This window comes from Embiotoca jacksoni, unplaced genomic scaffold (genome assembly GCF_022577435.1).
Source record: "Embiotoca jacksoni isolate LCO1_2020_lvr unplaced genomic scaffold, fEmbJac1.0.p SCAF_16, whole genome shotgun sequence".
Lineage (NCBI taxonomy): Eukaryota > Metazoa > Chordata > Actinopteri > Embiotocidae > Embiotoca > Embiotoca jacksoni.
In genome coordinates this window covers 8,242,456-8,267,645 of record NW_027185296.1, presented here as the reverse complement: position 1 = coordinate 8,267,645, position 25,190 = coordinate 8,242,456, and the positions used below count along the sequence as shown (strand labels likewise).

Below are 25,190 nucleotides of genomic sequence, written 5' to 3'. Positions count from 1 at the left end.
AAGAAGTCTCCGGGTGTTGTCTTGTCAGTGCTTATGTCTATAAATGCCGTTTTATGAGTCAGTACAGTTTTATTGATTGTTGAACAATGTTTTGAATCATTTTGCAGACCCTTTGACAAGGTGTCACCACTGAAGATGTGAGTAAATAAAAAGTTAAAGGTGACATGTTTTTAGAAATGTACAGTAAAAAGTTGGAACTGATTCTCAGGGTGGCCTCAGCCTGTCCTTTACAGCCCCTCAGGGTGCTGCAGCACTCTCCTCTAGAACCACACGTGTTTGCAGGTGTTCACTCCAACCAATATGTCTCCACTGTCACCTCACCCCTTTGCACGTGTGTTTCAGAGGTCGTATGAGGGGAGAAAAGAAAAGGTGTGAAGTAATGACAGATCAGACCTGTAGTCTCACAGGACTGCAGGTCCTACAGTGGATAATATATATTTTTTTTTTAGCTTAGAGGATACTGCAGCATGATTGCTTGGCTTTCATGTAAAGGGCGTGCTGTGACATTACTGTTGGACTCTTTTTTTTTGTTTTTTTTAGTCAAAGTTGAGGCCACGTGGACTCAACAGAAGCTCAGGCAGCAAACAGCAGGCACTGTGGTTAAGGTTTTAGTCCTTTGAGCCCTGGCTTATCGCTCCCAGTGGATAAGAGTGGAGAGACCAGTAACCTCAATCCTGTGGGCCGTGAGCTCTTATTCCTTTAGCATTATTTTCCAATGAAAAAATGAAAGAAAAAAATCCATCCACTGCATACTCTATGTTGTTTTTTTTTCAGTGTGGAGGAGCTATTAAAGCACAGGGACACCACTGAGCGAGGGCACAAACACCACAGTTTTGAAAGAGGCAGTGGACAAAAGAGGCAGAAAGACAGAAGCGAGGGATCACAAAGGTCTGACAGAGAAACACACACATTTTGAGAGAAAAAAAAAGACAGATCAAAAATGATCCGTCATGTGATTGTTTGTCATATATGTCCTTTTACAGCAGCGGCAGCAGGAGTCGGGGTGATGATGGTGTGGACAAGGACAGTAGACACAAACACACAAAGGCCAGGAGAAGCAGGAAGGACAGGGAGAGCAGCAAGAGGTTCTCTGCTGACCAGGAAAGGAAATGAAAGTCTGACCAACTTTCAGTCTCCCAGTCTGTTTAATGAGAAGAACTGCCCTGTGGCTTCTTCTTACAGCGTTATATCAGAAAATGAATTCGGTTTAATCCTATTAGAAAAACCAAAGATAATTTTGTGTATATGTTTCACAATATGAATGTGTTTTTATCGCTTTTCATATTGTTTTTCTTGACTTGAGAGAAGACTTATGCCTGAAACTGCTTTTAATCAGCTTTCTCACACCGATCTCTTTTTCAAACGACTTTATTGATCTTTTAACCAAATGTACCATCAGATAAACTACACAGGCCGAAGCGTGACAGACAGAACCACAGTAGATGGACCTCAGACCATCCACTGATACACAGAAACCAAGTCAGTTTTTTTTTCTTAAAAGTAAGAAAATTAGTAAGGCCTCCACAATGTCACCTAATTCAATATTATTTTTTAACATGTTATGAACACATTGATCCTTTTATTTTTTTTTTCATGTATTTTCCTTGCCAGTGGTTTGATATTTTAGCCATAGCTTCTGAAATAACAGAAAAACAAACTCACAGACAACTACTTGGCAACTCAGTGTCCTCAGGTCAACAGATGAAGATGACAACCACTGTCAGTACAAACAGAATAAAGCCTACGTTTAAAGGCCGTACGACAAACAAACAAAAAAACATATTACAAGTGCTTGGATCAGTACCTTTTTTTAGACACCCAACATTTACAGTAAAGAAATGTGAGTCCAACTTAACGCATATCCTAATATATAACTACTGGAATTGGCAACGTGTTGTGTCTCCTTTCGGCCCTCCCACCCCACTCACTGGATGCTGTTCAAGAGAATGTCCTTTAAACAGAGAACACCCAACATCCTGGTTAGAAGTGTCTCAGGCCTGGATCCTCCCAGTTCAGCGGTCCCAGAGGGTGAGTTAACCTCTGGTAACAGTCCAGTTTTTATGTCTGTCCCTCTCCAAACTCCTGGCAAAGTCTCAGCTGTCCATCAGAAGTGAGGTATCCAAACAGCTATAGCACTAGTCTGAGCTTCTCCCACACAGCAAGCTTAGGGTGGTCAGCCAGTCTAAAGCTCGGTGCTTCCACATTCCTCGGTCAGGGCCACTGAAGCAATGCTGGATGACTTGGAAACACTGCTACAGCAGGCTGCCCGGCCAGGAGACGATGGTCAGGGTGATTCTGCCCCGAAGCTCCTTCAGAAGGCGAACCAACGCTGTGTGGGTCATCCCCCAAGTACTCTTCCCGTTCACCTCGAGCAGGATGTCCCCACACCTACACAGAGGGAGACAAGTCCATTGACATATTTCACCTGTAAGAATGAACATCGATAAACTGTAGCATCTCGTTAAGGAGACATGCATTAAAACCAAAGATTTACAATGTAATATGTTATGTGGATTTCTTTCTCTTGAAATAATTTTTTGTAAAATTGTTATCAAAAAATGATCGTTCGTGAATCGGTATCAAAGTCAAGGTAACGGTAAACATTTTCAACGATACCCGGCCCCAGTCATCGTCAGTAAGAAGTGATGTGCTCTAGCTGAATACCTTATCCTGCCATCATTGTAGGCTGGTGTCCCCTCCACGATGGAGCGGATAAAAAAGGATTGATTGCAGTTGACCTCCTCCTGACCTCCCACAATACTGAAGCCCAAGCTGCCCGAAGTGCTCCTCCGTAGGACAATGTCTTTGCAGCAGTAGAGATGCCTGCATGAGCCAAGAAGGAGATTAAACACACTAATCTCTCCACTGCATCTTCAAATTACACATACAGTATTTCTATACTAAGTACGTGTGCAGCAGCTAGACTGAGAAGACAAAGACCTGGCTGCTCTTTGAATAAAGGTGTGAGTTTTCCTTCCTGTAGATGTAAAGCAGTGAGACTAGCTGGACGTCTGTATCAGTCTCATAGATAGCCCAGGGCTGAATGAAAACTGCCTTCAAAGCCTTTTTTTTTGCTGGACTATATTTCCACGGTGACTCAGTATTTGGTTTCAACTCATAATCAATTCTTTGTTGTAGGAGAAACACATTTTTATTTCATCTTTATTTTCATGAAAGCAGGAACAGCAGTTGTTGATAGCTGTCAGTGCACCGCTGTCTTCCTGACAACAAACAAAATACAAACACTACAATCAGTTTTCCATCCTCAGAAGGTTCACTGATATGATATTCAGGCTGGAAAGTTAGTTTTAAAAGTATAATGAGTTTTCTCTTCCCAGCTGGCTCTGTCCAAAGTTCCAGCTGGCAGAGGTCAGAGGGACCAGTGTGAAGGCTGCAAAATAATACTGGGCTCAGAAAAACTATAAACATGGAGATGCTGCAGCTGCAAAGACACCAGTGGGCGCTCACCTGGGTAGCTGCAGCCATGAGACCCACAGTGGGGAGTAATCGTCGTTGGGCAGCGGGCTCTTGGTGCTGTCCGTGGGTGACGGCGTGAGACAAGGTGGCAACGTGCACTCTTGCATGCTTTCGTCGGGAGGACGCATCTCCAAGACCTTGAGCACGACGGGAGAGGAGGTGTTCTTCAGGTTGGCCACGGCCTCGCCTCGCGTCACCCCCGTCAGAACCACCCCGTTCACGTTTAACAAGATGTCACCTGCGGGAGGAGAAGTGGACAGCAAAGCTCATCCTCTGCCCGGGGGTTGCTGCCCTGATAATAGCTTTTTAAAAGACCTCGCAGCACAGAGACTCATCATTTGCCTATTTAATATTCATCAAGCTCCCTGCCAGAGCACAAAAGGGATGATAACCAAGCGCCACCTGTGCTTTAAAAAGCCTCCTAGTGATGAAAGTGGTGCAAAGATAAATAGACAGCAGAGTCCAGCCTGCTAGTAACCAACTCAAAGGACATGTTTGCCCTGCGAGGATATGCAAATGCAAATTGATACTCCATTACAATAGAAATGTTTCATAAGGGCACAAACAGAGACAGCTGCTGCTGCTGTGTCCCATATGAATACAGTAATGTGCACTTTAAACTATGCACAGGACAACAGGCTCAATTTACTTCTGTTCTCATGAAGTCTTTATACCTCTGTGATGCCCCGTCACAGCATCTATATCATTCCTGCAGTAAACAGGGCTTCAGGCTGGGTGGGGGGCTGAGTCTAATGACAGGCTTAATATAGTTATATTTTAAGATGGATAATATGTAAGAATCATCTCCCACCCCCTATGCCTTCAGCTGCATTATGGGATGCCAACACTGTTACTATTACACTGTTATTTGTGTGCCCCTCCATGATTTTGCTGTTTCAGACAAATTCCATACAAAAAAAAGAATTAAGCACTCGATAAACTGTCTTGTGGTACACAGTAAGTCCCGAGCACGGCTCTGCTCATGTTTGTTTGTGTTTTTGTTTAAGTGTGTTAGAGCCAATTTGCAGAGCACTGAACCACAGCAACACTGAAGTGCTCTGTTGGATTAATAACCTTCATAATGAACACGAGTCTAAAGTGTTCATCAATCACTCCGTCTGTATTATATTATAGTATTCATCACCAAAGACAAATCCACGACAGTCTGCCTGCCATATTGTTCCAATGATTTGCACCACAGTCGTAATACAAAACTCAATCCACTGACAGAGTGGTTCATATTCTGATAATTAGATGATTAGACATTGATTTTACCTTTGCGGATGGAGCCCTCCTGCCCCACCACTCCATCGGGGTCCACGTTTGTGACATAGATGGGCAGGTCCCACCCTCGGCTGGACATGCCGCCCGCCACCGTCATACCCAGGGAATCGTACGGCTCCTTAGATAGAGTGACTGTCTTCTCGTAGCATGCAGGCTTCTGACAAGAGTCCTTCACAGGGGACAGACGGCAGAGAGAGAGAGGATAGGTGAAGTGGGGGGGACTTTAATAATGTATGGAAGTGGCTGATTTGAACAGCAACAGGGATGTTTTTTGGCCCCAGGATCACGTTTTTATGCCCTGCTGCCACGGTAACGACCCCAAATTCATAACTGATTTTGCCATTGTGGTGTCTCTAGTATCTTTCCTTGTGTATCCACATTCCTATTAAACACAATAACTCCAAACATGATATGAATTTACACCAAGGGCACCTTCCATAGATTACATAATCTAATTAGATTTTGGAGTCGTGCCTTTGCATAATAATAAGGCCTGTTTTCTCTGAGACTTGCGATAATGGTAGAAGTCACATGAATGCCACCCATGCTGTGCTACGGGAACACAGTCCAATAACACAGACGTGGTTAATGGCTAATTGATGAATGGCCTCATTAGCATAACTGGTGATGTATAATATTCAGTGGTTATTAGGCTGGGACATCAGGTGCACATCAGGTGCCTCAAGTGCGTCTTCATTCCGTGTCCATGTTTGATACGGAGAAACCGATTTATTTGTTTTGGTGCGGCGAACGAGGCCGTGTGTGGGATCCAGTGAGTGAGATTTTATTTATGGCGAGTGTGTTTGTGAGTCAGATGAGGGAGAGTGGAGTACAGTAATGAATCACACATAGACACATTGAGGTTGATGAGATGTAGCTCGCGCGGCTCCACTCGCGTGCTGCATTCACACATTTCTGCTGCGCTCACAGCAGGAGATCACTTGCAGTCACATGACTGACCTGAGGGCACGGCGCTGACTATAGCTGTGTGAAAGCTGTCCACGCTCACTGCCCTCCTACACAATACACCGTGGATGTCATGTGCTGTACACTACTGTGTTGTAGCTCTTAATTAATGCTCTTCAGTGAGCTTCACAGGTGCTGGTAGGATTGTGTTGCCTCCCAACAGAGTCCGTCTCTCGTCTTTATGCTAAGTTAAGTTAACAGACTTCTGGCTATCGTGTCATATTTACCATCCAGCCATCATAAATCTTCCAACTTTTGGCAAGAAAGAAAGTAAGTGTGCCAAACGTAGTTTTTCACAGGATATTAGCTCCAAAATGTGTACTCTTTTGAAAGGAGATACAATTTATTTTGAGGGGTAATGATCGACAGAAGAGCACTTCCCCAGCTGCATTCAAGACATGTTTGAAATCAGACACTTTCAGCTTAAAACAGCCAGTCTAAAAATCCCCCTCTTAAGGATGGGTGTGTAAAATGAATAATCATAGAGAGCAGAAGTTTTGACGTCATGCTCTGCTTTCACCTTGGCTCTCTATTCGAGCATGAGAAATCACCAGGAAGGAGCTGAGGGGGGAATCTTTTCTGGAAGGATGCTGAAAGAAAACTAAATCCTGTCGGGTGTGGGGATGTTTTTCCGTGTGGCAAAAAAAGAAAAGAAAAAAGAAGGGAGACGTGGATGCAAAAATTTGGATGCAAGAAGACTTTCTCGCCACAATGCTTGAATGACACGCTCAGCTTTGATGGGCGAATAATACCTCCATGGATCATTTGCACCTGAAAGGGAATATTTATCATGGAAAGGGGAGACGGCGGAACAAAGCTCCTCTCTGTGTATCAGTACTGTTCCTGTCTCTTGTGTATACGTGTCTGCGTGTGCTGCTCACCAGCAGTGTTTGCTCTATATCCACAGGGGAATATGGTGGGGGACCATCCATGCCCCACGGAGCTTCTTGCAGGATGTCTGGGGTGGGCAGGCAGATCTGGCGAGACACTATGAAGTGGACGCGCTCCTCGCTCGCCTAAAGACGGCAACAGACAACACAAAGTTTTGGCTTCAGTTGCAAATGAGTGGTAAGTGGGGAAACTTTTTTTTTTTCTTACATTTTGGGGGAAACTTTCAAGATAGTTGAAATTCACTGCCACATAGTACCAAGGTGGGTCAACAGAGTGCAGCACAGTAATGTGAATGGAACAGGGAGAAGCTTTAACCTTAAGTAAGTATTTCAAGTTGTTTCATTTGACCAACATTAGCACCTGAGTTCTACATATTATTCGACTTGAGCAGACATCAAACGAGTGCACATCAAATTTTGTGTCCAATTTTTAGAGAACAGAAAAAAGTTGCAGGGAGCCAAATGTGGCGAGTAGGTGTGGTGGGAGTAACGACTGGTGGCTGTCTTGACCTGATGCACCTTCGTCGGTCTTGAACCTTTGAATGTTTTGCTCCTCTTGAAACGTGAATGCCACTCGATCGCCTCGCCCGACGCGATGCTTAGTTGCCGTAGAATTTATGAAGCATTTCAAGGGTCTCCCTTAATTTCCCAATTTTGACACAAAATCGGATGTGCTCTCTTGTTTCAATCGACATAACTTGGAACACTTTCTCATGAAGGGTATTGCTTCTCCCTGCTCAACGCACATCACCTTCCTTCTCTTCTTTTTGCACAACAGGAGAAGTTTCTGAACTTTTTCATCCACCCACGGGTTAACCTATCCTCCTCTCTCTGCGATTCAAACTCCCACTACTGTTCTGCCAATCAGACTCCACTCATTCACATTCAAGTGGTCTACCAGCCACGCAGACTGGCTGGCTGCATCTCTCATTCCTTGGAGATTTCCTGCTGGTCTCTCTAGCACAGAGCTGAGTCCTGAATTAGCCGGTCCGGCCCATTATTGCCTTAATTGGACTAATTTAATTTCTTCCCTGCCAGGTCTTAATCTCTGACAGAAAGTGCCTGCTCTGAGAGGCCATCTTGGTTCCTCAGAGACCCAGAAGAGCCAGTCAGATTGCTCAGACTGGAACTCTGAGCCAAGACACCCTGTGCAGTCGGCCGCAGGCTCACTGCAATTAACCACTATTAACCAAAAACACACCCTCATTGACTGGCGGCTACCAGGAACCAGAGGCAGCAGCCGCATGTCCCGGTCCATCAGGGAGTCACCACAATTAAATACTATTAGCTGCAGTGAGTGCAGACACAACAGCACAGCACAACACAATTAGCCTGAATCACCACAATTAACTTTAATACCTCTGGGACTCGGAGTAAGAACAGAACACAGTTGTTTATGATCTGGAACAACATGTGGACAAATTTGCCACAAACTTCCCGCGACTGCCTGCTGCCTTGCCTCGACTGACCTGAATAAGCAGAGCAGCATGTTCTGGTGCTCCGTAACGTAGATCGTGCCCGTTGATGGCCAGCACGCGGTCGGCAACGCACAACTGTCCGTCGCGTGCTGCCAGGCCGCCCTCCAGCAGGTGAAAGATGTAGACGCCGTGCTCCTCCGGCCGCCGCACCAGCTTAATGCCCAGCTGTTCCTCCGGAGTGCTTTTGTTCAGCACCACGTGGATGCTGTCGTCTCTCATGGGATGGTGCGGCAGGCCGTGAGACGGGTTGCCCCCGGTGACGTCGTGGCCGTGCCCATGACCGTGCAGGTGGCCGTGCGAGTGTGAGCGGTAGCGATGGCGCTGCTCTCTGAGCACGGTTAGCCGGAGGAGTTGGCACGGCTGTTTGAGGGTTGCCACGGCAAAGCAGTGGGGTACGTTGCTGATGTCGATGCCGTTTACCTGCGAGGGAAACAGAAATGTAGTTTTGAAAACGGGGGACGCACAACTTTGATTGGTTCTTGCTGTTTTGCGAAACTCATTTTTACCTTGAGGATCATGTCCCCAGGCAGCAAACGTCCGTCCCGAGCAATGACGCCTTCTCGGTAGATGTCCTGGATGAGGATGCGAACCAAGGGCGTCTCATTGCCGCCTACGATACTGATGGCTACTGGCTCCGAGTTATCCACCCGCGTGATCTTAATACTGGTAACCTCACCGTCTGGAATCAGGTGATGCAGCTGAGGAAGAGCCAGCACTGGGAGGGGGAGGAGATTGGGAAACAGAAAAAGGCTGAGTTTAGTTCTATGACAAGAAAAACCCACATTGAGAAACAGCCAAATAAAACAGGAGAGGAAGTGAATGGGGAGGAACGAGTAAGCGCCGCGAAGGGAAAAGAGTTGAGGGAGAACGAGTGGTAGATCGTGGTGGAGAGGTTCAGCAGTGGAAGCAGCTGTCTCTACTCCCTCAGGTTACTAAAACAAACTTGTACAAGCCAAGAGGGAAAATTTACTTGGCTGATTATCCTGTGCGATGTTTGTATCATTAGTCACATACATCTGTAGCAAGTATGCTTGGGAAAACCCTCAATTTGAAATTTCGACAAAGTTATTACTTGGGTGAGGACGTAAGGGAAGTTCTAACACACACAAACAAGCTTTTCACATCGTCTAACCACGACACTGAAAACGTTCAATGATAAAAGGCTTTTATCTCCGAGTTCTTCTTGAAACAAGTGGGGAAAAAAAAAATCTTAAATTAGAAGCAGATTTGTTCATTTGTTTTCACATCAAGGATTTTCTGTTCATACAAACCTCGATGTAGACCAACATAAATATACTTTTCTGCTACTTTTATCTCACTCTGTTGTAAGCTGGTGATTTCCAGTGAACAGCAAGAGTGACACATCCTGAACTGGACCATGTGGAAGTGGGTGGGGAGTATTTTGGCCGGCAGCCTTGGTCAGTAACTGACAGCAAGATGCATTACTTGTTTCTTTGGTTATGGAGAATGTCTCACTCGCGCTCTCTCTCTTTCTCTCCTCTTATTCCTCAGTGGGCCGTCTCCCTCTGCATATGCATCTCCGTCTCCGTAGCCTCGCTCCTTCATTCTCCTCAGCGCTGCACTTTCTCCAATCCAAAGTCAATATTTTGTCTTTATCGCAGCAGATTGCTTCGAGGGTGGAGAGCACATTAACGGAGACCTGCAGCTATTATGTAACCCTTCTTTTTCTCTCCATCACACAGCCTTTCAACCTCTGTCTTACTCCATCTTGTCATGTTTCCCCCCTCCACTCCTCCGTCCATGGGGACATTATAATGCTTTTATTTGTTTCTTTACTTCCATTGGTGTTTTTTTTTCTTCTGTTGCCACTCTTCCCTCCATTTTTTCTGGATGGATATATCTCTACCTCTCTCCTCCATATTCCCCGTCTATCTTTGTCTCTCCAGCGGCAGGCAATGAATATTTAATCTATTCTCTCAGCCTCCTCAGTGATGGCTTCAGAGAGTAATCTAGTCCCCGATCATTCGTCATCCTTCATTCTTACGCAATACGCCGTTCCTCCTCCTCTTCCCATCACGCTGCACTTCTTCTGTAACTTTATGCTCCATTATGGTCGACTATATTTCCTCCACTTTACTATCTCGAGGGTCAGGCTGTGAAAATTACATTAAATACCAGTAGAGCACATTTTCTTTATTGCATAACATCTTATGGAGCATGTCTAGAACACTGCTCTCTCTCTGGGGACGACTCCATCAAGTTGGTGCAAACCTAAAGATGAGGAAGTAAGGAGGTAGTGCTGATGGAGAAGGAGATGAAGAGGGAAAAGACTTCGAGGAAGAGGAAGAGATTGAAAAGCTGAGCAGGAGGTGGAGAGGGGATAAGTGTCATCGGCCACATGTCCAGTGACCTCTGGTATCCAAAGTGCCTCAGGCTGCCGCTCCCCCTCCTGATCTGTCTGTAGTGATGCACCAGTTGACTTATGCAATCTACAGCTGAATTATTATATGCTACTGTTACCCCCTAACGGCTCCCAGCCGTGTCACCCTGCTGAGGGAACATCACAAATATACACATTTGGAAACACACACACACACACACACACACACACACACACACACACACACACACACACACACACACACACACACACACACACACACACACACACACACACACACACACACACACACACACACACACACACACACACACGTTGAGTCCTCACTGAAACCCTCTTCAAAGACCTTAAAGTATCAAAGATACAACGGCTGTGATCCATACCTTCCTGTGGCACGTTGGAGTTTCTGGCATTGTCTCTCTCCTCGGACGTCTCATTGCTGACTGCATTGCCACTCTTGGTCCTCCGCAGGACACTGAAGGCCCGGTTCAACCTCCTGAAAGAGCGGCTCCTCACTGAAGTACGGTCAAAATTCCTGACTGCAAAGGAGACAGGGGAGGAAGAGAGGCACTTTATAGATTACCTCACCCTCAACATGCCCAGACATGTCCTAGTCTGGCTCTGCACAGCCAATGGAAAGCCTCCTCACAAGTGCATATAAAAAAACAATACAAGCTATGTGTTGTTGTGTTGTTACACATACTTGTGAGAAGATAAAATACCTGTATGATGCAAGAAGTCCAGTTTGAATTTTACCCAGGAGTTTTAAATCTTTCTAGAAATCTAAACACTGCACAGTGATTCTATGAAACAAGATGTTTCAACTCACTCCAAGTTTTGTTAGCGATGTTAGTTGGATTAGGAGGACCTGTGTTTGAACTTCTGGCAACTTTACAAAACAGACGATCCTACTTCCACACCCACTTCAGCCCGTGATTGGCCGGCTGTTTGGAGACCAGAGATAGACAGGCCTCTAACTTTCCTTGTTAGCTCTCTTTTTGTAGCACAACTATACATGGGACTTTCAAAATCTTTCAGTTTAGCCATTTGGCAGAACCCTTTTGATTTCCAAAATGCTTGAACAACATGTCTTATACTAGCTCAGGGTGAAAAACTGGCCTTCAGGCTATAGAGCAACGTTTTAACGAGAGGTCCCCATTTTTTTTTGCATTGTGAAACAAATACAAGGACTCACCAGCGCAGCATGTTACACATTCCTGCTGCAGGTTTTACTACATTCAGTTAATTAGCAAGTAAAGGCGGCAACACAACAGCAATGCACACACAGAGGCATTGAAGAAGAAGAGTGCTGAATTAAGGATGCACCAAGCTGACCTTTTCCTTCCCAGTACAGATTATAAGAATATACAGAGAGTATTTTGGCGAAAAGCACTGAATGTAATTATACTTTCGTTTGTTTCCAAGAAAACACCCGCATCTTTCACGTAAAAGATTTTTTTTTACCAGACAACCTGTGTATTGGAACACCCACCGTGTCACTGCAGTGTTCTCACTGACATTCATGAGTTTGGGGTTCTAATTTCCTCTGGGATAACTTTTCCTTCCAACTTTTATTCGTTGAGTATCTTTCAACAAGCTAAAATAATGCATCTTTTTTGGGGGACGGAAGAAGCTGCTTTCAACCGGTGGCTCGTTAATTAATAAAACCCAATCCGTGCTGAGTATAGTTCCATGGTTGCATAACTACAGCGGTGATATAACACACCGTGGACTCCAGTGACCATGTCCAAAAGACACCCTCCCAGAAAGACTCTTGTCTGGTACTTTGCTTTTCTTAGAAAAACACATTGAGGCTACAGGACGCTGCAGTGGAGAGGCAGCAGCCCCCGGCTGGCCGCACCGAGCACGGGGCAGCGAGCCTCTGCAGCGCCCCTCCCTCCCTCCCTCCCTCCCTCCCTCCATCTCTCTCCGTCCCTCTGCGGGCCCGGGGAGATGCGAGGGCTCCTGACAGCCACATTATTCTTTAAAAGCGCCAGCCACTTCTGGAGCTGACAGCTTGTTCAGCAGTAGTGGCGCTCGTGGTGGTGGTGGGCGCTCAGCTGGCCGGGCCTAAAGTGCTGGTGCAGCGTCATTCAGTGTTCCCACCGCCTGAGCGCGTACTTCAGCGGAGGAACATTCGTGACTGCTTCCTGGTTTCACAGGTGGGAGCAAAAGGAGGGAGCGCCACGATCACGTCATCAGGCATTAACGAGCTCGCACCGGCCTATATTTAACCCGCCTCTCCTTCTACTTCTCCTTGACTGCATAATGCGCCTGCCCACTCAGTGACTCTCTCTCTCTGCATCTTTTCCACTAACAGATTTTATGGATCGGTGAAGAAAAAACAAGGCAGTGGAGCTAATAGGTTAATAGGATTTCTATCAGAGACCATTAGGCAGAACAAAGACTGTATTTGAAGTTGAATGAGCGCCTGAGTTATTCGTCACGAGTGTGCAGGTGTAAATGTGTGTTTGTACACAGATGACTGGCATCTGGTTTTGACGGAAGAGCTCTCTACTCTATTGATTTTCAGCCGGTCACTCTGGCTCTCCCCTCCGGCTCTCTCGTCGGATAACGTGAGGGTAACGTCACACGCGATCACACACAGACATTCGTTCGCCCACTCACACTCACTCTTCTTGGTGCTGCTGCGAGCGGCCAGGCTGGTCGTGCTGCCCGACTGGCTGTTGTCCTCCATGCTGGGGTCGAAGGCGGGGTTGACCAGGCCGGGCTCGTCCGACAGGAGGGCCACGGCGGCGGAGGCGGGACCGTCGTTGGGCAGCGTGGCGATGGTGAGCTCCGACGTGCTGTCGGTGCATTCGCCCTCCTGCGAGCGTCGCTTCCTGTCCGCTGAGAGCCCATAGTGAGAGGCGCCTTTACACCTGCACGCATGAGAAACAAAAGGTCAGGCTCCAACACCAATCACAGAGCGGCTGCAGTTACTACGGGATGTGTTGATGACAGGGCAACGCTGATGATGTATGATAGCATGCACAAAGGCTGTAATGAACTAAATGTTGAAGCAGAAGTCAGCAAATTTATGTCAACATCTCCGGAAAAGGTCAGATTCTCAAGACTAATGTGAGCAGATTTCAGCATCGCCTGCAGCCTGCTGCCTCGGCACGCTGACCGCTCTCTTCTGCTTTGACACCGCCTCACACAAAGACTACTTATCTGACCTTAACACTCAAGCAGCACCTCTCTGAGGTACCGCACAGCCCGTACAATGAAGCACAACAACAAATGTTAAGGCGGGATACATTTTCTGGGGCTCCCGCTTAGAATTCACACGGCACCTCTCCGAGAATGTGCCAGAAATGTCATATTTACCCTCATAAACAACAACAAAATACCCGTCGCCCGTGTGACACTATCTGTAATCACATGTTGGGAGGTTTTCTCTGTGGCTGCAAGTGTGAGCGACCCTGACGGATGATTGAATAGAAATAGTACGGAGTGACGGCGGATAACTGACACTGCATTTGAATATAAAACAGATCGTCTCGATGTTGTTTTTCTCCCAAAAAACAAATCTAATTCCTAAGTTCCAGATGTCTCCTCGCTGTCAACAACAGCACCACCCCAACACATTCCCTCTCTCATCCACACATACTCAGACACACTCGCGCACATTTTATGCTACATGCCATGAAAGGCTTTTCACACTGACAATATTAAATTGGGAATGTTTGTGTGTGAATTAAAGATATCCCTCGAGCAGAGTATTGTCTTGTTGGAGAATTTTCCTCCATCTGTAAGCCATAAAGGCTTTGAGCTGACGCTTCATCAGAGGCAGGAATAACTCTGGCTTGTCTCTCTGGCTGTCTCTGCGGAGCCATCAGCACAAACATTAACTGGGTTTTAATGAGCTGGATCAAACCCAGACTCCACTTCAACAGTAGCTCAGAAAAACAAGGGGAGCGGCATCCTTTCCTCCTGCGCTGTGAGGACTTTCGTGCAGGATGTGGAGCCAGGAAGGAGAGGTTAAGTATAAAAGCAAGATAAAATGTTGGGCATCGCAGCAAAAGAAACAAGATTACACACTGGCGAGCCCACTTGAGCCCGCTGAGGCCATCGGCCCCCTCAGGGCACCACATCACCAGGAGCAGCATTTTGTCTCAATAACAGAGCTGTCATAGTGGGTCATGCACTCTGTCCGCGTTTCACGAGGAAAATCATTTCATCCTGAAGTAGGCTCTACATCTCACTTTGTAGCCACGGGTCAGACTCTCTGATAGATACAACATTGCATGAAGCTGAAGTGCCTATTGATCTCGCTGTGTGACATAACACTGCCATCCACCACATGCGTGTGTGTGTGTACCTGTATGTGGGCAGTGCCACTGTGAGTTATTCTTGTTCATTCAGTCAGCAAATTGAATGCTATCAAGCATGTCCAAGCAGCAACATACCACTTAACTGAGTGAAGTGTTTGAATAGAGCAATATTTCAATCAACAGCGGAGGAGAGGGCAACGCTGCAGTCGTGAGGGGGCAGAAGCTTTTCTGGTGTCACTCACTGTCAGATCCTTGAAATAAAGTTTGAAAATGGACCAACAGTATCTTTGTGTAAAAAAAACAGAAACCAAACCAATACCTGTGTGCACAAATATACATCTGATGTGTGCTTGTATGCTTTAAGACATGTGCCATTTTCCTCCTGCCGCTATGAAGACTGCAGCTAGTGACGTAAATTGTTTAACCTATTTTTTTTTTATTGTTTAACAGTGGAAAACATTGCTTGATGACTAAGATTTCAAATCGCTTGTTGTTATCAAATGAAAAAATAAGCTGATTAATATTTCTCAGAGGCAGAGTAAGGAGAGTATTAGCCATGCTGGCGTCTGTTAGCTTTGCTTTTTGGGATGGCAATGCTGGGCTGATCATCTGTTGTTCAATTTAATAAATAAATAATCAAAGTCGAGGAAGCTATAAGTATCACGGCTGTAAGCTCTAAATCAAACACTGTGAATATTTCAACACACTCCAACATACAGAGATACAGCATCTCTAAAAGCATTACAGATCACAGCTGAAAGAATTATCAGTCAGTCTGATCATGTTGTGTCTAATGAATTCACTGAGGTCCTCAGGCCGACGTTATTATGTACCCCTAAATAGATTAAATGGCTCCTCTATGTCTTTTATTCCTTCTGCTATGAGGCTACGAAAGCCTGACAGTAGTCATTTTAAATGTCTGAGACAGTCTTTGAATTTGGTTACTTGGATGGATTACAATGTATTTTTTTATCTGTAACTTATTATAACTTATTTTCCTTATATCGACCTCTTTATGTTGATGTGTGACTATTCTACTTACCTGAGTCTTAGAGTTGTGTGTACGGACTGGGTAAGCTGCACGAGTTGCCCTTCTTGGGATCAGTATTGTTGTCTGAAATCTGAGATTCCAGTTTTAATCATACTTAATTTTTATACAGCTTAATGCTGCTGTGACTTTTCCTGTGTAACAATGGCCTCCTTAACTTTAATTCCTCGCAGTTAGTGTTGTATATAGTCACTCCCTACCAAAGCTGTGTGGAGCAGCACCGACTGTAATGTACAATGCTCAAAAAAATAAAGGGAACACTTAAACAACACAATGTAACTCCAAGTCAATCACACTTCTGGGAAATCAACCTGTCCAGTTAGGAAGCAACACTGATTGTGAATCAATTTCACCTGCTGTTGTGCAAATGGAACAAACAACAGGTGGAAATGAGTCAATTATCAAGACAACCCCTATAAAGGAACGATTCTGCAGGTGGTGACCACAGACCATTTCTCTGTCCTCGTCCTTTCTGGATGATTTTTGGTCACTTTTGCATTTTACCAGTGTCCTCACCACTAGAGGTAGCATGAGGTGTCTACAACCCACAGAAGTTGCTCAGGTAGTGCAGCTCATCCAGAATGACACATCAATACACGCTGTGGCAAGAAGGTTTGCTGTGTCTGTCAGCACAGTGTCAAGAGCACGGAGGACATACCGGGAGACAGGCCGGTCCACCAGGAGACGTGGTGGGGGCCATAGGAGGACAACAACCCAGCAGCAGGACCGCTATCTGCTCCTTTGTGCAAGGAGGAACAGGAGGAGCGCTGCCAGAGCCCTACAAAATGACCTCCAGCGGGCCACTAATGTGCATGTTTCTGCTCAAACTGTCAGAAACAGACTCCATGAGGGTGGTACGAGGGCCCGACGTCCACAAGTGGGGTCTGTGCTTACAGCCCAACACCGTGCAGGGCGATCGGCATTTGCCAGAGAACACCAAGATTGGCAGCTTCTCCGTCGGCGCCCTGTGATCTTCACGGATGAGAGCAGGTTCACACTGAGCACATGTGACAGACGTGACGGAGTCTGGAGACGCCGTGGAGAACGTTCTGCTGCCTGCAACATCCTCCAGCGTGACCGGTTTGGCGGTGGGTCAGCGATGGTCTGGGGAGGCGTTTCTTTGGAGGGCCACACAGCCCTCCATGTGCTAGCCAGAGGTACCCTGACTGCCATTAGGTACCAGGATGAGATCCTCAGACCCATTGAAGACCATATGCTGGTGCAGTGGGCCCTGGGTTCCTTCTGATGCAGGACAATGCTCGGCCTCATGTGACTGGAGTGTGTCATCAGTTCCTGCATGATGAAGGCATCGATGCTACGGACCGGCCTGCCCGTTCCCCAGACCTGAATCCAATCCAGCACATCTGGGACATCATGTCTCGTTCCGTCCACCGACACCACGTCCACCAGACTGTCCAGGAGTGGACTGCTGCTTTGATCCAGGTCTGGGAGGAGATTCCTCAGGAGAACATCCGTCGTCTCATCAGGAGCATGCCCAGGTGTTGTAGGGAGTTCATACAGGCACATGGAGGCCACACACACTACTGAGACTCATTTTGACTTGTCTTCAGGAATCTCCACAGAAGTTGGATCAGCCTGTGATCTGATTTTTCCACTTTTATTTTGAGTATGATTCTGAATCCAGACCTCCGTGGGATAATGATTTTGATTTCCATTGATCATTCTTATGTTATTTTGTTCTCCAACACATTCCACTGTAATGAGTAAAAATTTTCAACTGGAATATTTAATTCATTGAGATCTAGGATGTGTTGTTTAAGTGTTCCCTTTATTTTTTTTGAGCAGTGTAGTTTCTGACAGAAAAATGTGCTGCCTTTTTCTCACACACACACACACACACACACACACACATACACTTTTGACAAGGTCCTGCATGTAACTGCCGGTTGGCACTGACTACATGGAACTGCAGACTTAGACAACATTCCCCTGTTTCACCGTGGGTAGTGGAAAATGGAAAACCACAGTCAGTCAGTGGAGATGGGAAAATACCACTGAATACGGGTTCATTCAGTTACATAAAATGTTCAGACCACCCAGAAAAAACGCTGTGCAAGTACTAATGAATACACCTTACACACTGCTTTTGAGCCTGCGTGTGAGCGGCTGTCTGACTGTGGAAGATCTAAAGAGGTTCATTTCTCCTATTGTGATTTCTACAGCTCGGATGAAGATGATAAAAAAAAAACCCAGAGAAAATACAGTGAGTCCCAGAGAGTTTCCATCACAACACTGTGACGCACGCAGCACGCAGCCATTGTTTAGTGGACGACTGGTTTATTAACGGCTTTGTCTCCTGTTAATTAAAATCTCCTTCCTCCCGGGGATAAGAGTCGCCTTTAAAGCCGAAGCAATATCTCATCTGCTTAGAATTTTAATGTCTGAGGTTGACTGTTAAGGCCAGAGTCGGCGCTGTGTGAGGTTACAGGAAGGGAAGCATGACAGAAAGCCCTTGTCTCTCTCATCAGGGTCACCCTGCCAAGGTAAGCGAGCCACATACGTACAGTACCAACACTTTTCCCATCCTTTGGTGGATAATGATGGGACTTTGAGTGCTTATACAAAACTATTATAAAGCGTACTTTTTCAGGGGATGATCACCGAGCTTAGAGGGGGCTCATTAGCACTGCAGTATCCTTGTCTCGGTCAGCCTCAGTTATCACATCATCTCTCTAAACCCCGGGATCTGTGGCGAGATAAAGAGGGAAGACACAAAAACATCCTCAGCAATCATCCTCCCCTGCTCCCTGACGCTCCCCTACCTCCTCCTCCCCTCTCTCCTCTGCTCTTCCCAGCCCAATAACAATTACCCATGATGCTTTCAGTGACACGGTGGTCGTGCCGAGGCGGCCTGGCTGTGACACAAACAGCCCTGTTCTTGTGATGTGAAATAAACACCAGCTCACAACTCATCAAAGCCCGTGAGATTCTCCAATCCTCTTTAGGGGTGAGTGGATTATCCCTCCTAACCCAAATACTCTCTCCGCTCCCTGACTGCTACGGACAATCGTGTTGGGCCACACTCTGCATGCAGCGCAAATTACCTCCGCTGGGGTGACAATTCCAGGTCAGATACACAAACTGGGCTCAGTCTCAGTGCACGTTTTCACTTGTGTGATCGTGTTAATGGTTTGGAATCAGAAGCGCTGTTTATACGCAAACCCATTCGGTGTCTATTAGAGCCGAGCCACCGCCTGACCTGCATGTAACCCACAGTTTGACTGACTTTGCCTCTTTTTCTCCTTCCTACTTCTTCATCAGTGTGGAAGCAGCAGAAGTCACTTGTTCCTGATGAGTTTCTGACGCTCCTGAAAATACACCAGCAACACCTGACACGTAAGAACCCGGGGAGAAAAGGAAAGAATCTGCTTGTGCTGTGAGCCCGGAGGAAGCATGCAGGTTTTTCTCACCCGAGAATGTGAGGAATACAACAAGTGTGTGTGTTTGAGTGTGTGAAGGTTTTCTGTGTGACAAAGAGAGTGAGAGAAGCTTAAAAGTGACAGCATGTGTTGCTTTGATGTTATTCTTGGAGCACTAATGAATATGGGGATGCACAGGCACAGTTGGTTATATTTTCAACTTCGTAGTCATTTTAGAGCTCAGAAACATGCTTGTGCCTGCACGACTTTAAAATACAAAAGATCCTTTTAGCCAGCTGCTACTGGACAGAGGAGGAAACAGAACTGTTTGTGTTTTTCTCACCATAAAGTGTCTGTCCAGGAACGCTGTCTATCCTTCTTGTCACTCTCATTGTAAAGGAAAACAATGTCACAAAAAGAATCTTTAAAATCCAGAAATTCAGTTTGGACCCTGGCTTTACTGAACATCTAATCCATCTGATTCAGGGAAAGAAATCTGTCCGTCTACAGCAGCTTTTGGTTGTTTTATCACACAGGGATAGACACAAATTATCCAAACAGGAATGTGGGTGCAGTGTGGGCAGGGATGGTGGCCATTAATTGAATTTATGTTGATAAAGGCTTGAATTGAATATCTCTCCTTGATTAGATTAGTATATCAATTACTCCGTTACTATGCATTTGGGCCACATGCCGAGCACATAAAGTAAAGTTTGATTGGGAGGGAACAGACAGAATGATAGATAGATACATAGAGCGAGGACGCGACATAAAGACAGAGTAATCCAGTTAATGATGAACTAGAGGAGTGTTAATCAGAAGATGCGCTGGTGTGTTGATTGGATCCGCCTGATGCGAGAGGTAATCCCATCTGCTACATAAGGAGGGGGCGAGGACTGCGGCTAGAGGGGGCCGTCTCTGTTGTGGGAGGAAAATTTGGCTAAACTCGTTTCCATAGACAGATCTGCTAAATTGAAGCAGGTTGCTCGCCTCTGCTGGGTGCGACTCTAAACAAAAGTGAACGTGTACAGCGGCGGATAAATCCCATCTTTGTGTTTGAAATTTTTCCCATTGTGCTCCAGTGTAGCGATCAGTGGACCGGCAGGTTTGGCATGCTCGGTGCGTCTGAGTGTTTACGAGCAGAAGAGGCGAGCGAGCCTCCCAGCCAGCACAGTGTCAGTCGAGTCAGCCTGTTAGAAACAGCCCAAACTCTGAGTCATGCTTTTTTTCGGTCCAATCGATGCGAGCGATCATCAGTCGAGGCCTGACCCCATGATCAGGCTGGAAGAATATTTATGCAGCATTTACTGTGTCAGTGTCTGGTTTCAACCAAGAGGGCAAATCTCTCACTCTTTTTGTCAACACAGAAGAAGAGCAGAGGAAGTACGAGAACTGATTTATTCCCTGCTGTCTGGCTCAGCTGGATCTCAGCTTACTAATGCACCTTATGCATGTCCACCTCACCAGTGGCTGTTCTCCAGCCCTGCAGTGAAATACTATGTACATTTCTCCCACTGAAGTGCTGAACTGTAATTCCCTCCACACTACAGTACGTGATCATGCAGAATCCCCACCGGGCTGCTGTCCCACATTGCTCTTTGCACCTTTTTAGCCTATATTTCTCACTCTGTGCCACACGAGCCCTTGGTAGTGTCCTGGTTTCCTCTACCTCCACGTGCCACGGCACAACGCTCTGTCACTCAGCAGGGCACTGTTCACGTGAGAGATTAACTCCACACCGATGTCAGTTACACTTTGCTGGGCGCTCGTATGGAACCCCCTCCTACAGATCAGCCTGCCGCAGACAATGTACCGTGTTAAACACGTCAAGCCTCAAAGCCTGTAAACAGCAGCCACACTGTGAGCCACCCAGAGCCAAAGGTTAACAGACGGCCGTTTTCTCAATGCGCCCGTCTCCAGTGATATGGCTAAGAAAGTAGGGCACTCGATGTAAATGATTCAGAAGAGATATGAAAGGGTGCTGCAACAAATATAAATGTAAAGTCTGGTAAAAATGCTTTTCTAATGAAAAACCAAACTCAAAGCCTCCTCTTCATGCTGACACTAACACCTGTCCGCCTTGCTGCCGTGCTGTCTTTCTGCTCCAGCAGAGACACATCAGAGAGGACGGCTCTGCGAAAGTAAACACTCTGACCTGCTACTCATTTCTCCTCATGAATAAATGAATACATACATATTTCATCTGTTCTTTTGCGTGTATTTACACATGCATCGAGCACACTTCAATTACACAGCTTAAAGTGTGTGTTTTATGTGTGTGAGTCAGTGCGTGTTTGCTTTATGTGGAGCGTAATGCATAATATGAGATCTATGCATTTGTATGTTTGTTTGCGGACATTTTTCCGTGTGTCCCTGCCCCGTGTTTCCTTTCATGTCTGATTGTGCTGCTGCTTGTAGCTTCTGTTTTCCCCATGCATATAAATGCTCCCATGATGGATTCCATTGGATGTGCTTCATATGGCAGAATCCGGTGCGAAGAAATAATTAAGCAGAATTAATGTTATCGCTTTTAGAGAGCCGTGCAAGTTGTTCAGGGAGGTAGGAAGTAGCCTGATTTTTATCTCTCAACCACTCTCCCAGCGGCCTTCTATGTATTTCTGGCCTGCAAGATACAATGTGAGGGCTGCATGGCTACAAAACTGGGATTAATATTTAATCCAAACAAAAGTCTAATTAGCGAAGCCTGCCCCACACTCAGAGCAGACAGGAGGCCGAAAAGGAGGCGGCACGGTGCGCTGCCTCGGTCCGCAGGTGGACTTGGTAAAAAAAAAAAAAAAAACGGAATCATTTCATTGTTCAGATCTAAAGAGTTGAGCGGCGGGTGGGTGGCTAATCCTGTTAGGATGCGCCCATGCTGAAGATGTCCGGAGCACTGGGAGTGCGCGGTGATCAAACACCTTCTCGATGAGGGCTGAAAGGACGGAAGCTAAGCTAATCATAGTGTTTAAGACATCTCAGCCTGGGCCCAGAAATGAACACAGATTAATCATTAATGCTCTACAGCACTGCACTGTGATCATCAGGGGAGGCCATGTGGGCTGTGGGAGGGAACAAGCGTGCTCTAAGTGTGTGTGTGTGTGTGTGTGTGTGTGTGTAAAATATCACAATCCAGTTGCTCTCCTGTGTGTGTGCCAGTGCTACGTTTCTATTGGCTGCTGCTGACAAAGTACAATGACAGTAACCATATTAAGCATTTAATCACAGAGGAACGTTTATTTCCCCTTTGCAACCGTTAGCCTGTATACAAGCTTGTGCATGCACGTCGACGTGTGAGGAAGACAGATTACAGCCACTCTAATTTTTTTTCCCCACGCAACGTAAACTCACTGTAGTAATCAGACAAATTGAAAGACATCGGGAAAAGAAAAGAGGGGAGGGAGGAAGAGGAGTGGAGCGAGGGAGCAGGAGAAAACAAGAGGCACAGGAGCTGGAGGCTGCTCCTGTCAACAGTATGGATAAAGATAAATGGTGTGCCACTGCTCTCTAGCCAGGCAGAAAAACACCACGTCCGCGTTTGTCTGCTCCTGGTTTCTCTCTCTGTCATGTCATAATCAGCAAAAAAAAAAAAAAAAAAAAAAAAAAAAAAAAAGGGTCACTGTCAACCAGCAGCAGAGACACTCTCCAACACACGCTGTCAATATTTCTCACTCAGAGGGTTGTAGTGAGTGTCAGAGAGAAATCTGATGATGTTATTTACCAACGAGCCACATGCCGGGGCACGCTGGGTGCCATCACCATGGCAGCCATATGTATGGCCAGATGGAATGCAAGCACAGGAAGTGACCTTATAGCCTCCTGTCTCCTCTCATCTCCCCTCTGCTGCACGAGTCATCCACTTCATTTCCATTCTTATGGCGTCCTCTTTTCTGCTCACAATCACACGGGATGATTTCATCGTTCTCTTCTAACCTCCTCACTCCCCTTACCTACAGTATATCACCCATCTTTCCCCGCCCCTCCTCCCCTCTCCTCTTTGGAGTCTGTAGCTGTCCGACATGGGCTCTTGGTGTCTGCAGGAGCTAAAGCCCCACTCAGCGGAGAGGCAGCATACAATGAAATGAGGGGATTTGCAAGGCGCTCCATTGTTCCATGTATTCATGCAGCATAATGGGACATTTCCGTCAGACTGGAAGAGAGGAGCGGTAGCTCAGCTCGGGGATCAGAGCGCTCCGGCTTCACACGGAGCTACTGAATGTAGTCAACATTAACTCCCACACAAAGAGAGTCTGGGGGCCAATACAGCAGACAGAGCAGAGTTCAGAGGGACAGGAGCCAAGAACGAAGATAATGTGACGTGCAGTGTAGTGTAGAAAGATGACTCAATCTGTCAGTTATTCAGTAAATTGAGTTTTTGATGATTGAGTGTCAATTTGACTCTATTTGAAAGCAGAAAATATGAGTTTATACCATTTATATCAAACTACTGGCCGCACAAAACAAGCAATATCAAGATGTTGTCATGAGTCCTGGGAAATTGTGGTCATTTTTGTTATTGTTGACATCTTTAAACAACTAATATTAATCTTAAAAAAATATTTTGAGAGTCAATGATGAAATTAAAAATGTTGACACACACATTGAGGGTGTGTTTCCAGCTGTGTTAAAGGCGATGTTTACTGAGGATGCGATATCATTCAAAAGGAGACATTGTGTAACTGTGTGCCGACAGGTGTGTTTTTATGCCATGAGCTGTTTAAAATGGGTTTTGTTGATATTAAAGATAACGAAGATGGTGTATACATAAAGGATTGTGCAGTGTGCATTGAACAGATGCCATCCAAGAGCAGCCAGCTGTGAAGTTTTAATGCTGAAGCGAAAGTCTATTCCAAAAACAAACACACCGTGGTTACAACCGTCCACATAGCCGGACGAGACTCAACGTACACAGTGTTTAAAGTCCACAACTGTGAGCAAATGCGCGCTGACATTTCGTTGCGATCGATACAGTATAGTCACACACTCACACATGCTGCTAAAGAGAGAGGGAGAGAGGGGGAGAGATGCCATGCTGCAGTGCCGCTCTGTAGCATCCAAACTGTCCTGGACAGCAAGCAGAGAGCTGTGTACCTGCTGGCTCTGCTGCATCCACAGCAACCAGTGAACAAAGCATCAGGAAGCAATTCAACACGGACGAACACCCTGACTCTTCAGGTGATCAGTCAAATGTAAACACTGCAAGTTACACGCAAACGGATGGGCGGGAGAAAGGCACAGTAACACAACAACAACAACAACAACAATGACGACGACAGCAGCTGCATGGTGGGTTGATGGAGGGGAGAGATGGGGTGATGCTGGTGTGAAGAGGATGCAGGATGAGGCGGAGTGTTGTACTCACAGTTCAGAATAGAGGATGTGCAGGTTGCCCAAATTGTCTGTGTAGTTGGCCGGGCTGAGCCAGGGCAGAACCAGCAGCAACAGAGCCTTCATGGTCAACGCTTGGCTCTCTCTCCTCTCTTTCCCCCCCCTCTCCTCTCCTCTCCTCTTCCTCGTTCTCTCCTCTCTGAACTGTAGCTCTCTCCTCTCCGAGTCCCCCCTCCTCCCCCTCCTCCTCCTCCACCTCCAATTCTCCGAACCTGGCCGTGCTGACCCCCACCTCCCCTCCTTCGCCTGCCTTCCTTCTCTAGGCTCTCGGATCTGAATTAAGCCTCCACTTCCTACCTTTTCTCCCCCGCTCTCTCTCTCGGTCCCCCCGTCTCTACTTCTTGCTTGTCTGACTTTCTTTCTCTGCCTCAGGCTGGCTGCCTGGTCATCTCAGCTGCAGAGGCAAACGGGCCGGTTGCCAGAGGTTGAAGACGGAGCGGCGGAGGAGGAGGAGGAAGAAGAAGCAGCAGAAGCAGGTGCAGAGGAGAAGTCCCGTTGTGGCATAGGAGGAAGAGGAGAAAGTGCAGGAAGAAGAAGAAGGAGACCCATGCAAAGGTGGCACATTTGGAATACAATTTGAGATGTGCAGCCCCTTAATCTGCTCTGGGCACTGGCGAGTTGTAAGAGGATTTGCGCTCGTATG

The 25,190-nt window shown here is 46.4% G+C and overlaps 1 protein-coding gene across 3 annotated transcripts; it reads right to left on the bottom strand.

The window, feature by feature from the left end:
• Nucleotides 1–1,354: 1,354 nt before the first annotated feature.
• Nucleotides 1,355–24,698, bottom strand: lnx1 (ligand of numb-protein X 1). 3 transcript variants are annotated; one of them, XM_069150697.1, is made up of 10 exons: nt 24,522–24,695; nt 13,086–13,339; nt 10,841–10,996; nt 8,602–8,810; nt 8,087–8,515; nt 6,609–6,743; nt 4,753–4,930; nt 3,469–3,715; nt 2,665–2,823; nt 1,355–2,388 (listed from the first exon to the last, which is right to left on the bottom strand). In XM_069150697.1, exons 1-10 carry the CDS (start codon nt 24,611–24,613, stop codon nt 2,253–2,255), a joined length of 1,995 nt encoding a protein of 664 aa, XP_069006798.1. In that variant the 5' UTR covers nt 24,614–24,695; the 3' UTR covers nt 1,355–2,252. The 3 variants fall into 3 exon arrangements, with proteins under 3 accessions (XP_069006798.1, XP_069006800.1, XP_069006801.1); XM_069150699.1 differs by having other exon boundaries at nt 13,092–13,339; XM_069150700.1 differs by lacking the exon at nt 6,609–6,743 and having other exon boundaries at nt 24,522–24,698.
• Between the last annotated feature and the right edge of the window lie 492 nt (nt 24,699–25,190).

Bases quoted from the DNA above. Each gene is read 5' to 3' on its own strand.
- lnx1 (XM_069150697.1), bottom strand. From the start codon at position 24,613: ATGAAGGCTCTGTTGCTGCTGGTTCTGCCCTGGCTCAGCCCGGCCAAC. The intron at 6,744-8,086 runs GTCAGTCGAGGC...TGCCGTCTTTAG, and splicing joins ATGCTGCTCTGCTTATTCAG to GCGAGCGAGGAGCGCGTCCA. The intron at 2,389-2,664 runs GTATTCAGCTAG...CCCTCTGTGTAG, and splicing joins TACAATGATGGCAGGATAAG to GTGTGGGGACATCCTGCTCG.